At 41.0% G+C, this 23,130-nt stretch overlaps 1 protein-coding gene across 1 annotated transcript in view; it reads left to right on the forward strand.

Annotated features, from left to right (window-relative positions):
- Positions 1 to 23,130, forward strand: part of SLC4A7 (solute carrier family 4 member 7) — a 1,497,737-nt gene that overhangs the window by 780,290 nt on the left and 694,317 nt on the right. The window contains exon 6 of the mRNA XM_044064760.1: positions 6,245 to 6,433. Coding sequence (XP_043920695.1) covers positions 6,245 to 6,433 — 189 coding nt within the window. The remainder of the gene's footprint in view (positions 1 to 6,244; positions 6,434 to 23,130) is intronic.

Genomic DNA, 23,130 nt, shown 5'->3' on the forward strand with positions numbered 1-23,130 from the left:
TTCCCCTGCACCTATTTTTTGGATTTCTTTCTCCCACCTCTTCCTCTTTTCCTCTCCACATTTATCTTCTCTAAATGTCCTCTGTCTTCTGACTTACCCCAACAATCCTTCATGGTCCTCCTCTCCATCCTTCTTACCTCTTCTGCCTGGATGAATTCTGGAGTGCCTGCTTCCTGTGCCATATTTATCTGGATATTATTCCATATATTTCTCATTTTTTGATATTTCCATTCCAGATTTCATTGTAACTAAAACTCTTCTCTTTTATTTCCTCTCACAACTTTAGACTGTTCCCTAATATTCTGACCAGTATCTCACTTTTGTTTGTTTGTTCCTGTATCTTCATGTACTTGTTTGCCTGATTCTTTCTCATCTCTTCCTTCCTATAGATATAATCCTCTTTCCCCATCTTGCTCCCCTGTCTGTTTGCCATTACATTTTAAATGTTTTCTGTCTCTCCAAACTAACTTCAGATCAGTTCTTGGCTTTTCTAGTAGTACTTTTCTAGTAGTATTTCTGTAATATCCCAGTTTTCCTTATAGCCATCCTCATTTTCCCATATTATCGCCTTCCATATTGCCTTGTGTGCCATATCCAGATTTATTTTGGCTTTGTGCATTGACAGGAGGGTAAACAAATGCAGGCAATTGTTAATGTAAAACAGTTTAAAGGTGAGTATGTTTTTAGTCTCGGAATTGGGCGACGCAGTGGTGCAGCAGTTAACGTTGTCGCCTCACAGCAAGAGATTCTCCAGTTCATTTCTCTGCTGGGGTCTCTTCTGTGCGAAGTTTGCATGTTCTTCCTGCGTTCGCTTAGGTTTCCTCCGGGTACTCTGGTTTCCTCCCACATTCTAAAGACATGCGACTTGAGCATGTCTCCCAGTGCCTCCGCTGAAAATAGGCTGTCCTATTTGGACTTTCCCAGTCATCAAATGTTAAATAAAATAAAAAAAATGATACTGGGTCTAGTACTTTTCATCCTGGTATTCTCTGATTTCCCTTTGTCCACTGAATTTTGGTTGTATAAATATGCTGATGATTGCAAAATCTGAGCCAAAATACTAGATAGTACGGACCTGAATCACCTAAATAGAACAAATTAAAATTTAATGAGTATAATAATGTCAAGGAACAAAACCACATTGATTGTACTATACAACTCAATGGTAAGGCCATTAACAGAATATAGTTTGGACTTTTGTAGTATGACCCAGACAGAAATGGGTTTATTGGAATGTATACTACTGACGTTCAATAAAAAGGTATAATAATTTGGATCATTTTCAGAGATTGAAGAAATTAAATTTATACATCATAATTTACAGGCCTTTAAGAGGTAAATTTTGTTTAGCGTTCATGGCCGTGGCTAATGCATCACTGAGGAGTGAGTTGGGCATGTTTTTAGAGAGACAGTTCTTTAAAAACAGGAAGTGGATACAGTGTAAAATGGTTTTAAACAAAACAAATAGAAGAAGTTATTTTCCTTTGCAGATTATTCCACCTCCCTGGAGCAGACTTCCACATGGAATTAGGAATGTGGATTCCTTAACTATTTTTGAGAGATACATTGATGTATATGAAAGGTAGGAAATATTCAGGCTCAGGGAAGCTGCATTACTTGAAGGTCTCATGATCTGATCAATTTAGGAATATTTTTTTCTGTTTGAATGCCTTCCAGTTTAATCAGTATAGTACAATACAGGCATGAGTGGTTGAGAAGAGTTTGTAGTTTTTCCATTTCTGTTGTAGGCACAGTTGAATGTAGCAAATAAAATCTTTAAGTTGCCTGTAATGATGTTGCATTAAGTAGTTTTGGCAGAAATATGTTGCACTGCATGATTATAGCTCCCCAACTGTCCCTGGATTTTCTGATAAATTTATGAGGATTACAGTCAGTCAAGAATGTCAAACATTAGAGTTTCATTATTTTTATTGTCCAGAAAGTGCTGATGCAAAAGCTGATCCTTTGCTAACTTTAAATTAGAGTAACATTTAAACAGTGCTTTCAATTTTGGGCCTTTGTTCCCCATTATTTTTGGTTTTGTCCTTGATTCTTGATTAAAGAAGTGGAGAACTAATATGTTCTAGATTCTTTGGTTGGAAATTGTTATACTTCTAGTTCAGCTTCCTAGCTTACTGTTAGCTTTATTAGCAATATTTTGTATTTGTTGTTTGAAGGTGAAACCTTTTATTTAAAATTGTTGACCAAGGTAAGGACATTGATCTGTTGAGACTTATCTCAGTTGCAACCCAGGAGAAATCAGAGAGTTATGGTAGCAATCAAAATAATTGTATTTCAGTACAGTGATTTGAAACCTTGCAAAATGCAGAATACCTTCCTGAATTATATTAGTATTTATAAATATAGAGAAAAAGAAGGTGGGGTAAACATAATGGATGTTTTTGAAAAATAAATTATAAGTGTCCGAAAAGGTGTCAAGGTATAACGTAGAGGATAATGAAGATTATGTACTTCTAAACTGTGATAAAGACTGATATAACTGACTAAGGTCTGGTATGACAGGAATGCGTGAGCCCAAGATTATGGTGTGGGACAGCAGGTTATGGTTCTCATTCCTATCAGATACAGTAAGCTGCAGGCAGCTTACCTTCAAACTGGTAAGGAAGGTCAGTGATGTTAACTACATGGTAGGACCGCTAGGCAGGAGCAGTAGCACAAGTTGTACCATGTTAACATGAAATCTTACCATAATAGGGAGACCTTGGTGCTGAGTATTTGCAGTGGATGGCAGGAGGAGTCTGGGGGCATATGGTGACTAATCTCTTCAGTGAGGCTCAGACTGACACCTCAGTGGAAGGGGTAGCAATATCCCAGCAGCTATCCCCAACCCAGGTTCGAGAAGTCCAAGCAGTGTTATAGGAATTTGGGGGCATGTTCACTGGGAAACCTGCCTGTAGACACCTGGTGGAGTGCCATGTGGATACCCCAAAGGACCCCAAAGACCTAGCAAGCAGACCCCTTACAGGGTGCCTGAGCGAGTTCAACATACTCTGAGGGAGGAAAGATGAGGAGGGGAAATGTTGGTACTGGGGGTGTGATCCAGGAGTCCAGCAGTCCCTTGGCCACCTCAGTGGTGCTGGTACCAAAGAGAGATGGCAGCACCAGGTTCTTTTTGGACTACAGAAATCTAAATAGTCACACAGAGTCAGATGCTTACCTCTTGCCTAGGACAGATGAAGCCTTAGAGCAGCTAGGTGGGTCTAAATATCTGATAACTATTGATCTGATCAAGAGCTACTGGCAGGTGCCCTTGACTCCCACCACTAAGACAGAGGTCTGTCTTTGACTCCTTTTGGATTGTACGGGTGCACAAAGATGCCCTTTGGGATGAAACATGCCCCAGTGACCTTCCAGAGGCTCATAGATCATATCCTAGCAGGAGCAGGCAGTTATGCCCTTGCTTACTTGGTTAATATTGCCATTTACAGCCATTCATGGCATGAGCACCATCAGCATGTCAGGAAGGTCCTGGGCAGGGTTGACCATTAAGCCCAGTATGTGTCAGGTGGGTATGGCAGAGGTCTTCTACCTGGAACATAGAGTGGGGAGTGGTAAGATTAGGCCAGAACCTGCCAAACTGGAAGCCATTCAGGTGTGGCCTGGCCCTGTTATCAAAAAGCAGGTGAGTGCATTCTTGGGGACAGAGGGGTACTATAGAACATTCTTTCCCAATTCTAGTACAGTAGCTGCTTCCCTCACAGACATGATGTGGGAAAGCAGGCCAGACAAGGTAGTGTGGACCACAGCCCTCAAGCAGGCATTCCAAAAGCTTAAAGGGGGCTATTAGTATCCCTTAACATGGCTACTTCGAACCAGCCAGCAAAATGCCAAGTTACTAAGGTGGAGCCTAGGGTTGCAGGCATATGATGTGACAGTGCAGCACCGTAGTGGAGTTAGCAATGCCAGTGCAGATGGACTCTCAAGACAGGGTATGGGTTAATGTATACCTGGATAGGCTCATTCCATTTAAGCCAGGTTTCTCAAGAGGCACTTGAAAAACTAGCTTGAGTCTTCAAAGCAGGGAGAGATGTGACTATGTGAGGTATTGCCAGCTATGCCAGGCGAAGTAGGGCAGTGGATTTGTAATATATGCCAACACAGCTAGCTGAAATTTTGTAAATAATTATGTCATTTGTATATCAAACTGATTTGTGCAGGTGCTGTATTGAAAATGTATTTGTAAAGTTGCTTGTGTTACAAAATTGGAAAAACAAGTACTAGGAAGCCTTCTGTATTGTCTTTAGCAGTGAACTAATTACTACTGCGGAAGGGTAGAAGTTTAACATTGCTTTATGACTTCCAGATGCTGCATCAGATCTTAGCAAGCTGTATGTCTGTGTATTATTGACATGTATGTGCTAAATCTTGGCAGTTTCTAGCAGTTGGGGGGGGGTGCATGGGAACCAGAAGTTAGATGACCACATGTATGTGATGTCATTCTGTAATCCATCACTAAAGTAATGTTTTAATACTTGTTGAGACTCCATTACAGCCAATGCTTGGACCTTGATTCCTGGAATTTTGAGTCTTCATTGGAACTTTGGTACGTCTGAGTTCTGTTTTCTAAGCATTTGCCTTTTGGCCTTCTTCCAGGTCTGTCCTCTTGAGGAGTTTAAATTTCTTTTGTTGGGTATTTTTGCCAACCTTTACTCAGTATATAAAGCCTCTGAAGTCAAATATAACAGATACTTGACACATCAGTTGATCTGTATGGAAGTTTTGAGAATTGGGTTGTACTACCATTATACCATCTCCCTATGTCTGGATGACTTCTCTATCCAACGTGTTTTGATTGGTTTTCTTTTAAGTCAGATTTGTATTCTTATATATTTTTTTTGCTATTCCTCTGCCTGTCGACCATCAGCACTACCCTACAATCCATGAGCTCAGTCATTCATCATGGGGGTGAGAGACAGCACCAGCCCATTCATTCCCGCCCTGAGGCAAGAGCTGATGTCCGCCTAGATTAAGACTTACAATCAGGGTCTCCTTTGGCCACTGGTGCTCCTAACACCCATCAGCTTTGGGGACACTAGTGCTACCAGTCTGTTGAGGAGGAGCTTATGAGCTATCCTGCTTGACTACCCGCTGACCTGTGCAGCTGCACATCCCCATGGCTCAGACTTCACAGGCTGCACCGCACAGAGCTTCTACTGGATGATCTGCATGTGATGGTAAACCTGGATGGGAACACCAAGTGTTTAACTGAGCCACCTCCTCCCAGAATAGTTGAGCTCTCTGCCACTCACTCCCATCCTCTTGCAGTGCTCCCTCCAGCTCCCATGTCTGCTAATCAAGCACAAATCATCTGGGACTCAGTAATGGCTTTATCCCTGTCTGCCATGGGGAGGACGTTACATACTTTTGTTTTGTTCTTGTGTCTTGCAGGCTGTTTTCACTGAAAGAATGGGGCTGACTTGCAAGTGCAGAAGCTGATTACTCCCTCCTAGTCCATTGTATCATGTGACAGTATATGCTAGCTGGAAATGTATGGGACCAAAATTCTGACCTTTACATGGCAGGTGTATCAGAACAAGAAATCTCAAGCACTACAGAAGTACTTTTTGCTTATCAACTGATAGACTGATTACATATTTGTTGTTTACAAAAGGATGATCACCACAATAATGCCATGGACTTGTTGCAATGTTTACATCATTAACAAAATTGAATGCATTTTGTCTTTTAATGCGATGTCTAGCACCTTATCTAATGCTGGGATTTTTCAAAAGTAACATCTGGGTACAGGTATGTCAGCAGCATGGTCTTTCAGAAGTCCCCAAAGAGGCAGATAAGAGGAATGTCTTTAAAACAGTATTATGCTTCTTTTATATATATTTTATAGTCCTGCACAGAGAAAAACATTTGTAATGCTCTTCTATTAACAAAGTTATGAACAGATCTCTGTGGTAAAAGTGAGTTTATTGTCCAGGTTAGCAACTGACATCACATTTCTCACCAGCAGTATCATAAAGATTAATTACTTTTGTTAATACTATAGTATCATATGTAATTCCTTTAAGATATATCACACCACATATGTTTTTAGAAGCAACTAAAACATTTTGAGAGTTTACTGTCAGGCAGAATAGGGTTTCTTTAGATTTTCTAAGTAATCTTTTGTTTGTATTAAGCCAAAACTTAATTACTTTTTCTCTCTGTACTGAATTTTAAGCTTAACTAACTGCATTTTAATTTCTTTTGCCTGTTTTTGCTGAGGTAGACATGGTCTTGGACAATATGATAGCATCTGGACAGCTAGATGAATCTTTGCGAGAGTGTGTAAAGGAAGCAGTTCTGAAGAAACACCATCATCAGAATGAGAAGAAGCTTAGTAACCGTATACCTTTGGTTCGCTCTTTTGCAGACATAGGCAAGAAATACTCTGACCCTCACTTGCTTGAACGAAACGGTGAGATAAGTTTAACAGGCATTGCATTCCCATACATTTAAATGTTGATATTTTGATAGCATTCTGGAACAGAACCAAAACTTTTTTTCTGTTTAATGTATGTAATTATCTAATTATACATTGGCTGTACCTGTTAAACTACTGTGTAATTTCTGTCTTTTCATTAAAGTTATTTAGCTGGTTTTATGGGACGTTTGATACTGATGTATGGTATGTGCAAAATGCATTAATTTCAAAATCTCAGCACCGTTTCTTTTAAAATGTAATGCAAGAGTGACTAGTGTGCTTAATAGTGCATGGATATTTACTGAATATTGCAAAATGAGTTGCTGAAATGCATGGAATATGAATTTTAACACAGTAACAGAAACTAAGAGTGTCAGTGACTGCAGTAGCTTATCATATAATGTTAACAGTTGTGCATTTTCAAGTAGACTTGCATAAGTATTTACACGCTGCTAAACCTCCCCTTCTGTTCCATTTAGGATTGTTCTGTTCCTCCAAAAAGGAAAAGACAGGACACTGTAGTCTAACAAACAAAACTTTAGTGTAGGAACAAGGAAATTCGAGGTTTGAATTCTGCTAGGAAGTGCACATCTTAACTCAGGACAGTTGTTTTAGCCATAATTTGTAACTTTGGGTACTACAGACCTTACTAAATACGGGTCTGTATCAGTTTATTTATTTATTTTACATTTGTTGACCGGGCTAGTCTAACTGGATATATGTCCATTTTCAGTAGAGGCCCGGGGAGAAAAGCTCCACACTAACCACAGTTATAACAAGGTTAAAGATTACCGTAAAATAGCTTACAAATAGTACTTAACTAGGTAGTAAATAACAGTAAAATAGTAAATGGCAATTGAATCAAATATGTTATGTTGTACATAAAATGACAAAAAACAGAAAATTGGACGTGACTTTTCAGATGAGAGAAATACTTAGATGTTACAGTAGTTTTACTGTTAACTTTTCGTTTCAGCTAAACAGTCATATCTTGATTAGTATATAAACAAGGAAGTGTTATACACAAGGAAGTGTTATAAACAGAGGTGAAAATCTAGTCAGGGTTACTAGTTACAGAGTTCACCAAACGGCTGAAGTTTGAACACCATATGTTCGAACTTCTAACCATGAAGTGCAAAAACATCGAAGTCTTAGAACAGCGATTTTTTTCCCAGGGAAAAAAATCACTGTTCAAGAAACACACACACAACACAAGCACACCAAAAAAAAATAATCCACACACATACACTTAAAATCCTACATCTAACCCTACACTAAACTATACATACACTACTATCTATCCACTTACATTAACCCAAACCCTAACCCTAAGGTCTGTTACTATCGCACACTCACCTGACCCGCGCCCTAACCCTAACTCACCTTTCCCGCCCTGACGTCCACACAATAGCACACTTACCTGAACCCAACCCGTAATTTCCCACCACAGTCCTGATAATCGTAAAGCCACAGAAACGGCCCACCGAATTCTTTCCCTGGGAAAAAATTTGGTGTTTGCGGCTTCTTGATAATCAGTGTTCGAACTTAACAGTTCGAACATCTGGTGTTTGATAATCAGCCGTTTCGACGGACTGATATAGACCCCTAAATACAATGAATCCCAGCAGGTTTTCTTTAGCAGTAACATCACCTGCATATGCTTGATCAGGTCCTTCAAGGTACTGCTGTGGGCTGACTCACTCCCTCCACAGAGAGTCTGCATTGTGTTTAGCTCCACTGGATGCTTGACTGTTTTCTCCATTTGATCTTTTGCCAGGGGTGTAGCAACTATAGTGGTTGCTGCTGTTACCACCTGAAATTCTCTTTGCAATTCTGTGAAGTGTTATTCTCTGGACACACTTCCTAAAAGTGGGCGCAGGGCTGACTTTGCAGTTGATGTTGCATTGATTCATTTTATGTTTCAGGATTTTGTCATATATTGAGCCCTTGTCATTAATGCTTGGGTCTTGTTCCACATATAACCTGATGGCTTAATGTCCACCTTCAAATAAGTAGAATTTATGTGAAAACAATAAATCTTTGATATTTGTTCATTTTATGAACTTGCACACCCTTTAGCCTTCACACTAGAATTATTTCTCCATACTTTCTGTATTAGTTACTCTCCTAAATGGTGCAGACCACAAAACAGCAGTCATCATGGTTTCCATGGTCATATCTAGGAGGAGCCGTTACTCAGACCTTATCCAGTTTTAGGACTAGTTATAGATGAACTTGCCAGGGGTATACTGGTAGATGAAATCTGCTCAGACTTTACCTAGGTCATTTTCATAGTCCCACACAGAGAGCTGAGAGGAAAACTAGAAAAACAGGAAGTGGGATGAAGACTGAGGATCCGGATTGCTAAACAGTAGGCCACAGAGGGTATGATGACAGGAAGGATATCAGTAATAAAGTGACTAGTGCAGTACTGCACTGGTCAGTCCTGGTTTTAGTGCTCTTCAGTAAATTTGTTTCAGACATAACTTTGGGATGAGAGACCAGGATTAATTTCTTCGCTGATGATTCAAAGATAGGTGCTGCAATGGAGAAGGGAGAGTAGTGTGTGGGAGGCTGTTAAGAAGGATACAAAAAGGATGAGAGTTTTCAGACAAAAGGCAGTTGATATTCATTGTTGGTAAATGCAAAGTACTGTACTGAAGCAGCAAAAGCTCTGGTGTGAATTATTATCTGAGGAAGTAAATGATGACAAAAAAGAGCAAATGATCTGGATATGATGATGAACCTGGATTGGAACACCAAAAAGTGAAGCAAGAGGACAGTGGGATCAGCAGGCAAAATGCTGAGTTTATCTTCGGGGATAGACTCCAGTTGTAAACAACTAATATTTTCAGTGTACTAGGCCTTGATTTCACTGCCCTTACGTGTATCTTGCGCAGTCTTGGAAGCCATACAAGGAAAGGAGCATCAGGCTAGAAGAAGGACTTTAGTAAAGCCACCAGAAAGATGCTTGGTATTGTTGGGCAAGGATATGCCAGAGGCTAGAGGAGATGCAAACTGTGGGTGTCATAGTACTAGTGCAAGAAATAAAGTCATGGGGATGTGAATGAGTCATCCTTAACAAGGAGGAGGTGAATGAGGGCACGGGTAGGAAATTATGTGAACTAACTACTCCATAAATCTGCAAAAATAATTCTTCACACAGAAGCTCATGGTCCCATAGATCGGCTACTGGAATGGGTAGTAAAGAAATCCATTGAAGCAGTTAAGAGTGCATGGGAAAGGTGAGATCTGTGAAGACTTTAATTAGGAAGGCAGGGCTGAAGAGGAGAGTACAGTTGTATAAGTAAACTTACCATAACAGTAGATGTTCAAATGATCACTACTCTAGTAGCCTTAGCTATATGGGTTATGTCCTGATTATAATTTAAAGCCAGCCAGCTTCCAAAGCTTTGGGGCACCTTTCAGTAGCCCAAACTATTAGCTCAAGCTGAGCAAACTAAAAAGACAGTTTTGGGCACCAAGCCCTTCAGGCCTTTCGTGCCAATAGAGAGAAGGAGGCCGACACCTGGTAGGGCAATACTAGGAATAACAAAAAATAAATGTTCTCATCCTGAAAGAATGGCATTCTGAGGACAAGTTATCTGGTTTTGTGTTGAATTTAGTATCAAAACTCCTCAGTTCTCCTCATCCTGACATAAACAACTCACCAGAAAGAAAGAGGGTGGCAGGAGGGAGCAGCTACTAAAGCAGTGATCATTCAAACATCTACTGTTATAGCAAGCTTAATTTACACACGTGTACTGTGTTCATCCTATTGATCAGTGGTGCAGTAACATTGGCTGTATGGGTTATATTCTGCCAAGGATATAACAACTGGCTAGCTTTCAAAGCTTCGGTGCACCTTCCCTTCACCCATACCATTTGTCAGCTAGAGCTGAGCTGTCTAAAATGATTGGTTTGTCTACCAAACCATTTGGAGCTTTCAAGCCAACTGAGAGAGGGAGGCTGACCCCTGAGAGGGCATAGCTAAGAGTAAAAATGCATGTAAATGTCCACACAATGACAAAACAACACGCAAAAAACTAAAGGGGATGGAGGGAGGGAGAAGCTACTGCAGCAGTGATCATTCTACTGCTATGGTAAGTTTACTTGCACAACTGTACTATGTTCACCATAGTGGTCACTGCTGCAGTAGCATTAGTTATATGGGTAAGTTACCCTAGTTTACTACATTTGAGAGTTGGAGGAAGAAGAAAGTCCTAACAAAGATTGATCTTGACCTAGAGAAGGAATGAAGCTGAAAGTGCTTTGTAAAAGTATTTACAGAGAACCAAGTTACAGCTTCTACAATGCTTCTTGAATCCATCCCTTTTCAAAAAAACATAGATTAAGGCAAGGTCCTGGTAGAGTGCCCTTTGACCCTGTCTGGAATAGTTTTGTTGTGGTGAGTTAGTAAAAAAAAAAGGTAAAAGCCTTATATAACCATTTGGAAATGTTCTTTTTGACACAGGTTGTCCCATTGTACCACTACAAGGAATGAACAATTGATCCAAAGATCTGAAAGGTCTCCCATGGAGGGGCCACCTCTTTTTATTTTTTGGAGGCCTGTTATGCAAAACCATTTTAAAAACATTTTGACATGAGAATGCATTAAAAAAGAAGGATCCATGGGCAGTCATTCTGAAATGGGCTTTAAATGAACCTTAGTGGAGGAGTAAGAAAAGCCATAGGTAATAACTCGCACCAAAAAATTTAAAGGCAGAGAGCAATGGTCTGTAAAAGGATGCTGGTTATGTTGTTGGTACCATCTAGAAAACCTTTTCCATTTATTAATGTATGATTTTCTGTGAGCAGGTTTTTTTCCTCAGTTGGTATCTTATGCACATCCTCAGTAAACAGGTGAGTGAAGGGAATTAAAACCATGTCATCCAGGTAGTCAGTTGAAGTTGATTGGGGTTGGGGTGTATCAGATACTCTTGTTTTTTTGTGTGAGTAGAGTCTGTCTGTGAAGAGAGGTGCCCCTGGCTATTCTGAAAAGAAGACTGTACCATGGTTGCCTGTGTCAGAAGGGAGTCACCACTATGGTCTTGGATTCCTTCTGAATGTTCAGAAGTACCCTGGGTATTAGTGGAAAGAATGGAAACACATAGAGAAACATTCATGTCCAAGGAAAAGAAACGGCATCTGCCTCTCAGGCCTTCTTGCGTGGAATCCTGAAGCAGAATCTTGCCGGCTGATTGTTCAGAGAGGAAACAAATATGTCTACTTGATTCTCACAGATGAATCAAATCTTGGAAGACCCCCATATCTAGTTTCTGTTCATAAGAATCACCCCCTCTGCTGCTTAGCTTATCTGCCACATAGTTTTGGACTGACAAAATGTTCAATGCCTGTATAGTGAGATGTTGCTATGAACCTATGGTGTGTATATGGAAATATGTGAATATCCTGTACCCTGCAATTTACTATAACAAGCTACAGACTTTGTGAACACATTTTGGGGCAGTGAATAATCCAAAGGGTAAGACAGAGAACTGATAATGGGTTCATAGATTAATACTAGGCTAACTGCCCTTATGGTTCATTTTAAACTTATCCAAAGTAATCCATACACATAAAACCTTAAAAGTGCTGAAGTCTAGATGTATCGAGATGTGATGATAAGCATCTTAGTGTTACCAGGAAACTTGAATGAGAAAGAAGTGGCAAGAGGATGTGAAGTGACATAATTTTGAATTTGGGCACGATCACAAACAGATCCAGACCTGAACTCTAAGCATTTTCTTTCTTTGGTACTAAGAACATTCTCGAAAAAAAGGTTTCACCTGTGAAAAAGGAGCTGGATCTGTTGCATATTGGGACAGCATGTGATGAAGGAAAGGTGAAAAATAGAGTCTGGACGGCAAATGTGGAATTTCCTCCCATTGTCATTTGTTACCTTGAGAAACAATCTTCAGTAACCATTTGTCTGAAACTATTTGTTGCCAAAGAGAAAATTGGAGATTCAGACTTTCTGAAAGGGAAATGGGGGAGAACAAGGTCCTTTAAATAGTCTTTGTCTTGTTGGACTGTCCTTGTTTGTGTAAGGTTTCAGAATTATTTTGGATCACCCTTGTCAGTTCTTTTTAAATGTCTGTTTACCTGCATTGTCTTGAGACTGTTTCTTTTAGTTATATGTTTGTTTATTTATTTCCAAAATTAGACGAGGATTTGGAGAATCCTTAGAAAATTTGGGAAAGGAGGGCTGCAGATTCCCTGTATCCACTTACCCCTTTCTTCACACTTTTTGGTCAACTCTGCAGCAGTGGAGACAAAAACTAAATGACTATCCAAAAGAGAATTTAAAATCACACAGCCAAGCAAACCTCAGCAAAATAGTACCATGGCCATAGCCCTGGCGGAAGTGTCATCTGAGTCATACACACGCAGTATAAACAATGAGCAGTGACTTGTACAGTAGATGTAACTAATTATTTAAAGCAGATTTTTCCTCACAAGAAAAAAACTGCAGACAAAACATTCCTCATACTTTCACAATTAGTCAGAGGAAACTTTAACATACGAGCCTGACAATTCAAAATTCTAAAACTCAGAGTTGTGGAAGCATACACGTTTCCCCATAATTAATTATCTTTAGATCAGTGTCAAAAAGAGTAGGACTGGAATTAACTAAATGCTTATCAGCAGTAGGGTTAACTAAAGCTATAGCTGATGGGTCAGATTTGGGAAGTGTATAAAATCTTAAGACTGAGGAACTTGATACATCCTTGTCTGCCTTTTTAGGGTCAGCTGACTGACCATTAGGAAAACTGCAGACAGTAACACTCATCCTCCAAAGCTGACAGAACTGGAGGAATTGGTGAATGTTCTGGAAATTCCTTCTGTTATGGTATTTTTTGAGGGACTGAGAAACTTCAGAGTCCTCCCACTGAACACACGGGAGAATTCTGTGAATAGCTCAGAGAAAAAGGAATACGCATGGGAAGATTCAGAAACTAAGATCTCCTCTGAGATTGAATCAGAAATCCGAGAAGAATATCCTGTATCAGACCCTTCATCTTCCTCTCCAGATTCAGAATATTGAGGCTCTTCAGGAAAAGAGGTATCCCTCTTTCTTTTACCAGACACTACCTTATAAGAAGGATCGATAGTCTGAATTAATCCCTGAACCAGACCCAGTAAACTACTCCTGTCTAAGGAAATTTGAGGAGTTGATACTCGTTTAATTTTTTGTCTCTTTTTGACATGAAAATCTGGGTCTGCAGTGTTATTAATGGCAGCAGCAGCTTACCTAGGGATGGGCACAGCATTCAGGAAAAAAATCAGAGAAGCCTTCCTCTATTCCCTCTTGTGGGACTGACAAGAGTGTCTCTCCTTTGCCCCCTGAGAGGACCCCAACATCCGCAGAGGATATGACTAACCCCTTGAGCATAGTGGCTGTAGGTACTACACCAGAGGCTTTGTAACCAAACGTGTTTTTTACTCAGCTCTGCTCAAGCTACCTGACAGTTTGGGTGCATGGAAGGTGCCCTGAAACTTTGGAACCTGGCCTTTGCAGGATATAACTTGTATAGCTAAGGCTACTGCAGTAGTGATCAATATATTGAATATGTAAAAGACTGAATGGACTCGAAGAACAGACTTGTAGATAAACTTATTGTTTTCTGCGGTCATGCAAATGAAATGTGGTGTAACATTCCAACCATTGCACCGCATCTATTATACTCTTTAGCATGTTGTAGATATGGAATTGCTGCTGGCCTTGGACTAACATACAGAAACAGGTGACCATTCCATAGATGTTAAGGAATGTTTTTGGATAATTCTGGGTGTTGTCACCAGCCTTTTTTTTTTTTTTTTTTTTCATATTGTTTCTTACTAACCAGATAATGTCCACCTGAGTAAACTCAGTCTTTGTTCATCTATGACTGTGCTGTTTGATCAGATCATGTAAAAAGCTTCATTTCGGGTGCTAATAGCTGCTTCAGCGCTGATGCCCTTCCTTTTGGCAGTGATCCTATTTTTACCACATTCACAGCTATAACACTGAAATGGAAGGATTGGTGATGATGACATTAATCCCACGTTTGTCACGTTTTCTGTTTTTTCTTGCTCTTCTAATTTTTTGGGAGCAGGATGACTAGGATGACCATCAGCAGGTAGTTAGTGTCTTTCCTGTCCCCTAACCCCATCTCTAGATGACAAACTTATCAACCCCCCCGGATCAGAGCTGCCAAATTGAGCTGACAGTTGGCAGAGCATTCAGCCACCTTCAATCGGGGTGGTGGGAGAGGATATCAAGGCAATCCTGATCCTGCATCATCTGCTCCTAACCTCCAGGAATTTTTTAATGCCCTAAATTTCCTGGGGAAAGGGACATGCAGTGCTATAAGCACACGCCCACTGGTGCTCCCACCTATGACATGCCCATCCTGTCTGTGTGCATGCACACTTTGCAAGAGACTAAATGCTGCTTTCTAGCCTTCAGTAGAGAGAAGTTGTATGCTGCAAAAAGTCACCCCTCCAAGATGCACGAGTTTGCCATCAACTTCTTAAGCCTATTCCCCGTCCTTCTCCTCTTTCTCCCAGCCCCCCTCCCCCTGCTCTCCAGATTGCTAGTTTTTCCTGGGATGCCAGCATTGCAGGTTGGCAGTCTTCCTCTGCAGCAATGAACTGGTTGTTCTCATTCTTCCACGAAACACACGGAGAACAGAGAGAATAAATAACTTAAATTTTAGGGAAGGGAGAGGAGGACAAGAGGTTTTTGATTTTTCAAGCAAGAGAGATGATCTCTCCACTGCTGTAGGATATGTACATCCTTTTATGATTCTGACTTTTGAAGGATTACATTGGTGATTCCTTTTCGCTTCTACAATCAGAAAAAGTTTGCCCTTCAATTAGGAAGTTATTCTACCTGATGCTGTCACACATGAGCCAGCATATTAAAGAATGTAGTGGGAAAAAAAAACTTGTACAAAATTTGTTCACAGACCCCCCACCACCACCACATCTTCCTAGATTATTCTCTGCATCCATTTTTCTTGGGATGTTTCTGTAACTGGACATTATCTGGATGCTTGACCACTAATACCCAAAAAAGGTTGACAAACTTGTGACACCCCACTTTTGGGCCAGTAATTAAGGAGCCTCAATCCTCACCAATGGCACCTGTGAGGAGTGTTCACTGGGAGGATAGCAGGTGCACACACAGTATCTCTAGATGCAGCTCCTTGTATCAAACACAATCAAGCACAGTTTTCCTTATGAGCATACTGGGAACCAAGTAAGTCAGGGGCTGGTTTCTACCTTTTTCTTCAAGATCCCCAATAAGACTCCCCACTGGCACAGCTATAGAATTGAGATCTCAGCAGTGTCTCCAAGACAAGATCTCCAATACCCTCTCTGTCCAGCCTGTGCTTCGTGTCCCTGCCCAAGTATCACACACATACACACTCTTGGAGATTTGATTTATACGCACACACACACACACACACACACACACACACACACACACACTTGGGAAAGGCTGGCACATGCCCCCTTCTGCCCAGACTTTAAGGTAGTGGCTACTGCCACCAGACACTCTGGCCAGCTACTTTAAGGCCCTTACAAGGGTACCCATTATGTTTGTTTGTGTCTTTTGGCTTTTCCCGGTTAGGGGTCGCCACAGTGGAACTCCGGTCCACTAATGATTGGCAGTTGATTTTTACGTACCGGCTTGCCAGGCCTGATGCACAACCTTCAACGAAGATACGCCCATTTACGCATGTCTCCACGCAGAAGACGCTCTAGCTGAGAATCGAACCGGACAGCGTCTTACTGTAAGGCGACAATGCTACCGCAGCACCACCACCGAGGGTCCACAAGGGTACCCAATATACTGAGTGAAATTAATATTAATACAAATGGTAGTTTGACCAAGAGCAAGGCTGTTAGGAGTGGCCCACACAGTGTCACCAAATATGCAAATACTCTAAAAACTAAAATATGCCTACAAAGATTAGCCACAATGAAAGGTTTAAATATATTTAATAATAATAAAATAACAAGAGAATACTAAATATCTACTTAGTGACATCAGAGTTCAAAATCAAAATATTTAAAATAACATTAAAGGGCAGACTCAGACAAATAAAGGAAAACAATATCTAAACTAAGCTTCATTATATTCCTGACTGAATCTAAGAGAATTACTATTCCCAACTTAATTAATAGAGCAAAGCAGATGATGTGGTGAATGGTACTTCTTGTTGTCAGGCCCAAGGTAGAATACAGAATGCTCTGTCTCACTAAAAGACTTCTCAAAATAATATCTAAAGTATTACTTATGGAATAGCTTGCCGAATTATATCACTTCTGGTCATCTGACTTCTAGTTCCCATGCAAACACCCATTGCTGGAAGCTGGCAGGATTTAGCACCTACCTGTAACAATACACACACAAGGGCTTTTGCTCAGATCCTTGCAGGTGCTGGAAGTCATAAAACAATTTTATACCTCCAGAGTAGGAATTAGTTCACCCCAAACACAGTACAGAAAGCTTCCTGGTACAGACTTTGTGTCTCTGGCTGCAGTGAAACCTGTGAGATAGCATCTTTATGGCCTAGCCCGTAAAGTGATTTAATTTCATATGTATTTTAAAGTTTGCTGGACTGAGGTTAACCTTCCAGTTTCCTCCATTAAAACCTACACATTTAAACAGTTACAATAGTGCATGTACATTTCTGTTTTCTCCAGTAGGGCACACTGTGGATGCATTTCAAACACACACACTTTACAAATACCTTTTCAACACAAACATCTGTACAAATCAGTTTGATATGCACATGACATACAGTTCTAATACATTTGTAACACAAGCATCTTGTATAAATCGGTTTGATATTCATAAATGACATATACTTATTTACAAAATTCCAGCTAGCTGTGCTGGCGGTACTGCCTATTGTCACAAACTTTACTTTCAGCCTAAGCATACACCTGATTTTTCTACACTTCACGTGTTAATGCTGTTGTATCCTTTCAAGTCCAGCACTTCCAGTTTGTCACAGAGGCCTCAGCCCCGAGTCTTTTCTCCATCAGTGAGTCCAGTGCTTTAGACCTCTTAAACAAGCATATTTTTGTTGTTTCATTCTTGTCCATAAGAACCCTTAACTTCATGGGACATTTACTTATGTTTCTGAGGTTTCTTTTAAAGGTTACTCCTCAAATTTCAAGTCTCTTCAGAATACTATTTAGAAAGTTGAGAACTGATAAAATGTAACATTGTATACATTCAAAATCTTATTCTGTAGCTGACATGTCAAGTAGGTCAACTTCATCAGGTGTGTACATTTACTAGTATGCTTAATCAAGTGTACAGAGAACCCAGTAGACACAAGTTGTAAGAAGTCTAAACTTCAAAATGCACGCACTTGAGGCACGCCTCAGTATGGAGAAAATCAATATATGTGCAGCAACAGAAACCTGGTTTAAGGCTCCAGAGAGCACCCCAGCACTACCAGGCTACAACTCATACCACACATTTTAGCCACAAAACCTGGACCGAAATAAAAACGGTGGGGGAGTATCCATATTCATCAAGGATACCCACACCTGCAGGTTAGTGGCACAGCACGATGCTTCAGAGATCATCCACGTGCAACTAACAATGGGCAAAACTGCTCTTCAAATTATAACTTTCTACAGATCACCCACCATGTCCCAGGACCCCCACTCTGCATTCTTGGAAACACTGGGAAACATAAAGGTCCTACCAAACACCCTGATATTGGGTGATTTCAGTTACCCAAACATTAACTGGCAGAACTACTCAAGTACAAACTCCCTTGCCCAATATTTCCTAGAATTAATAAACCCAAATGCCCTGGATCAACTGGTCAACACCCCCACCAGAGGTGACAACATATTGGACCTGGTCTTCACCAACATGGGCGACCGGTGTGGAGGTCAACCCCTCACTGGCTAGATCTGACCATAAACTAATCACTCTGGATGTCCACATTCTGCCACCACCCCCGGTCAAAGAAACCACCGTGAAAACTTTTCAAAAGCAAACTTCATGTTTCTTAAGACCGAGGTGGGAAGTTTCAAAGCCCCCATGCTAAAGGATAACGCTGTCCAAGCTGCAAAATCCTTTACTAATGCACTCTATGGGCACCTACAAGAATGCATGGATCATGCTATCCCAAAAAGAACCAAGACTCACTCCTCCAAGAAAAGGAAACAAGTCTGGTGGACCCCTGCCATAAACAAGCTGTACAATAGAAGGAGGAAACTAGTACAGAAAAGAGTAAAATCCCAAGAAGGGAAGACATCCCTGATCAATATCAGCAAGAAACTATGTTCCCTCATAAAATCATCCAAGGCTAGCTTCGAAAGAAAAATTGCCATGGACTCAAAAGATAACCACAAGGCATTCTTTAGCTATGTCAAGAATCTAAGTGGCAATTCTCAGATCTCCTCGGAGTTAGTGCAGAATGGCACAAAATACACTGAACCGACCGATATAGCCAACATCCTGGCAGACAGGATCAGTGCAAATTTCACCCCCCTCTCACCCCCAAAAGGGCCCATAACTATACCAGAAGAATGCAGTATCCCTGAAATCACAGACACTCAGGTTAAAACAGCCCTCTCCAAAGCCAAAAACACAGCATTAATGGGACCTGACTGTGTCCCAGGCTGCGTCCTATACGAGCTCAAAGATGAACTAACCCGTCACCTAAACACACTGTTTAAACTCAGCCTCTCCACAGGCTATGCACCCACAGAGTGGTGCACAGCAACGGTTATTCCACTCCATAAAGGTGGAGCTACAACGGACCCTGGGAACTATTGCCCTATAAGCCTGACTAGCTTGGTCTACAAAGCTATGGAGCACATCATCATGGATCTCATTAACAGAGACATTGGAAACCTCCAAACACTGGACCCTACCCAGTTCGGCTTTAAGGGCAGATCATGTCTCCTAAACCTGGTGGGACTTCTTTGAGACAGTTACCAAGGCTGTAGAGGAGGGAAAGGTAGGCCACACAGCATACCTAGACCTCGCAAAGGCTTTCAACACCATTCCCCACTCGGGTATTATAGACGAGCTCACCAGCCTGAAAATAAACCCCTATGTCACTTGATGGGTTACCAACTGGCTCATGGACAGAACCCACATGGTAAGAGTTGTGGGAGCTAGGTCTGAGACTAAACCGGTTACAAGTGGCATTCCCCAGGGCTCAGTCTTAGGACCCCTCCTGTTCGGCATATACTTTTCAGAGGTACAGGCAAGCACGGGAGGACTATGGCTGACCATGTTCACAGACAACTGCAAACTAGGGGCTATAATTGACTCTCTGGCTGACACAGACATCCTCCAAAAGGGTCTCACTGAGACAGATACCTGGCGTCAAAAGCATGGCCTCAAGCTAAATGCCAAAAAGTGCATAGTCATCCCCTTTGGAAAAAACAAAGTACCCACAAACTACCACATAGGTGGTAGCCCCCTAAATACAGAAGACGTAATAAGGGATCTGGGGACCCAAGCAGATAGTAACCTCTCCTTTGATAATCATATTGCCAGAGTGGTTAGAAAATCCTTCTATGCGGCCCACCTAATCACAAAAGGATTTGCATCCAGATCAAAAGTGGTCATTGGGCCCCTCTATGCATCGTTCATCAGACCCATCATAGAGTACAGTGCCCCATTTGGGATGTACCTTACAAGACACCTGCAACAACTGGAAAGACCACAGAAGTACCTCACCAAGAGGATCAATGGCCTCAAGCAGATGCCCTATGCAGCTCAACTGAAGAAACTCCAGCTGTACTCAGTTGCATACTGCCTACTCAGAGGTGATCTCTGCCTGACATACAAGGCCATGTCCAACCCAGAATTGATGGACATGCTCCACCTAAAGAAAACCATATCCCCTCGAGCCACATGCTCCGGAGATCTAAACCTCACTACAACAATAAATAGGACGTGCTGGAGGGATAGATTCCTGTCCCAGAGACTTCCCATGCTCTGGAACAAGATTCCAATCTACATTAGGCAGAGCTCCTTGCTAACCCTCTTCAAGAGAAACCTTGACGAGTGGATGAGAAACAGAAAGTTTACCCCAGGGATCACTTCAGTGGCTGTGCTGGACAGAGGCACAGGGAACTAATCTAAGGTGGCAGCGAAAGCCAACACATTTGTCTAGGCTTATAAATGCCTTTGGGCAAATAGCCTAGTACCTACCTATGAACTTGTATTGCAACATGTTTTGCCTTTGTGCAGTACCTTTCAGGATATAGTTACATTAATACAGGAGAGCAACCATTGACTTTTTGAAATGGCAGCTATTTACTGTCTGTCCAGTAGAATGTACAGTAGACAATCCAGGGTGTCAACTGTTTTTTTTGTTTTTTTGTTTTTTCAGAAGGCCCAGGTAAGATCTGAATAAGAAGGGCTAATAGTACATCACTCTTTTTCACTAATGTTACCATGAGAGGTATGCCTGTGTACCACAAGGCATTTTTGACATTTTCTCACATGAACATTCAAATATGTCTGCTCCACACTTCCTTGCATTCTGGACATTGGAGAGGAGAAGAGGAGACCAGTTTCTTTATGCCTGATGACCTTGTAGGGAATCTCAGTGGTAATTTAGATATTAGAAATAGTAAAGGACAGGCAGTATATGGAGGTGGCAAAAGAACCATTTGTTCTTAGCCATACAGCAGTTCTTTTCTCCACCCCTGCACAACATTCCTTCTGATTTCCAGTTTCTGCCAGAGCTTCATTGAAAAACTGCCCACATGCTTCATCCCCCTGCATTGTAGGCATGCCCATCATCCCTGCCTGTTCTCTCAGGCATCTGGGCTACTAATTGAACTGTGGTCTCCCATACCTTAGTTGGTCTTTTCTCTCCATACCACTGGCCCAGGTTACTCTTCTCCATTAATTCTTTCCCATCAACCTCTATGCCATAGCATAATCATGTATGCAGATGACATTGTAGTCTGCAGTCCTTAAAAAAAAAAAAAAAAACTTATACAGGACTTGGCTACATAACAACAGACTTTGTACTCAGCCTGTCCAAACTAAAGCAGTGATGGTTGGTACAAAACATGGAATAAATTATGTTTCAGAAATGGGTGTAAATTGGCTGCCATAATCTTTGTAGAGCTCCAGATGCGAAACTTGAATTCTCACAAATGTTTTGCTTTTCGTCATGTCTTTTAAATGGTCAGATTTAAAAAGACTAAATGTATATAAGTAAGTAACTTTTAAAGAGTAGTGTATGCCCACAGAAGTTCTGCAGGCGGAGTTCAGCAGTGTTCAAAAATTGCTGCAAAGTATTGGCTTTGTCATGTAATTTCAATATTGATGCATTAGTGAGGGGTGCTTGTGTCCATCTTAACCCCTCCCCTTTCTCCATTTTAAAACTTGACAACAGAGGTGTTGTGGGGGGAGGTGCTAGTTCCCTTTTATTAACAGAATTAATCGTAATATTGTGTGACAAACTGGAACTGAATTTGCACAGTTCAGATACTTGTGTAATGTGTAGTTACACAAATTACAGTGTGCTCTACTACTTGCTACAGTTAATTATCACCCAACATGTTGCCTTAAACAACCCCCCCCCCTTTACTGAGCTGTTACTGACCCACTCAGGAAAAACTCTAGTCCTTCACACATTTCAAATAGTTTGGTTTGTGGCTGGATCAGTTACTCATCTTTTACCATCACATTCTACAAAGGCCAAATACACAAGCTTCTATTGGAATATTTGAACTTCAGACTATGGCCTTTACCATGCTTTACCACATCACAAAAAAAAGGTTCTTCCACCAGACTAAGTGCATAACAATTGGAGTGTTTAAAAAATGGCTACCAATTAAATAATGTTCAGTCAGCTCCTAACAGCATCTATTTTATCTGAACTACTAAAACTGTATTCCTACCTGTACCTAGCTAGGAAACTAATTCTTACTGTTGATAATTGCAGCCTCATACTGACAGTGTGATGACGTCACCACTTTAAAATGTCCACATTAATAAATTCCATGCTGCCATTCTTCTTCAAATCCATGTCTTTCCTCCTCTTGATGTGCTGGAGCCCTGCGTAATTCCTTGCACTGTTTTGCTTTTGGTCCAGTCAACTTCCCAGTCTTCAGCCAGATCTCTGTTGACCTTACAGCCATCTCTGACCACTGCTTTCCAGCTTGATTGTGGCTGCATCTCACAGACCGTTGTAAAATATAATTGATTCACCCAGTCCATAACTACTTGAGCAGTGGTTGCCATCTTGTTCTTTCATTCCCCAGCCATACCACCCAGTCACTCTCCCACACTGCACCTGTCTGATTCCCCTTCTGCTGTATTCTACCTTCAACAGTTTTATCTTTTTTGTCTTTTGACGTTTTGGTCAAGTAACACTCATTTCTTCAAGTGCCACTACTTCAACTTTTCGTTGACTTTATTGTTCTCAGAAATTGTGTCACAACTGAAGAAGTTTATTTTGAACAAGAAACGTGCAAGATGAGTCTGTATTTGAATATTGTTGCCTTTTCAATCTATATGTAAACGGCATGTAATAGACATTATTCTGCTGTGCCATGTATCTTCATTTTCAAGCTGTTGTCATATTAAAGCTGCAGCTTAAAGTATTTGTAATTAAAGCCTTCCTTATTTGGTGTTTTGGCTTCAAATATCCATAATTTGTCTAGTTGTATTCAACAGCTGCCTT

The sequence above is a fragment of the Protopterus annectens genome, chromosome 3.part0 (genome assembly GCF_019279795.1).
Source record: "Protopterus annectens isolate FY-2018-M chromosome 3.part0, PAN1.0, whole genome shotgun sequence".
Lineage (NCBI taxonomy): Eukaryota > Metazoa > Chordata > Ceratodontiformes > Protopteridae > Protopterus > Protopterus annectens.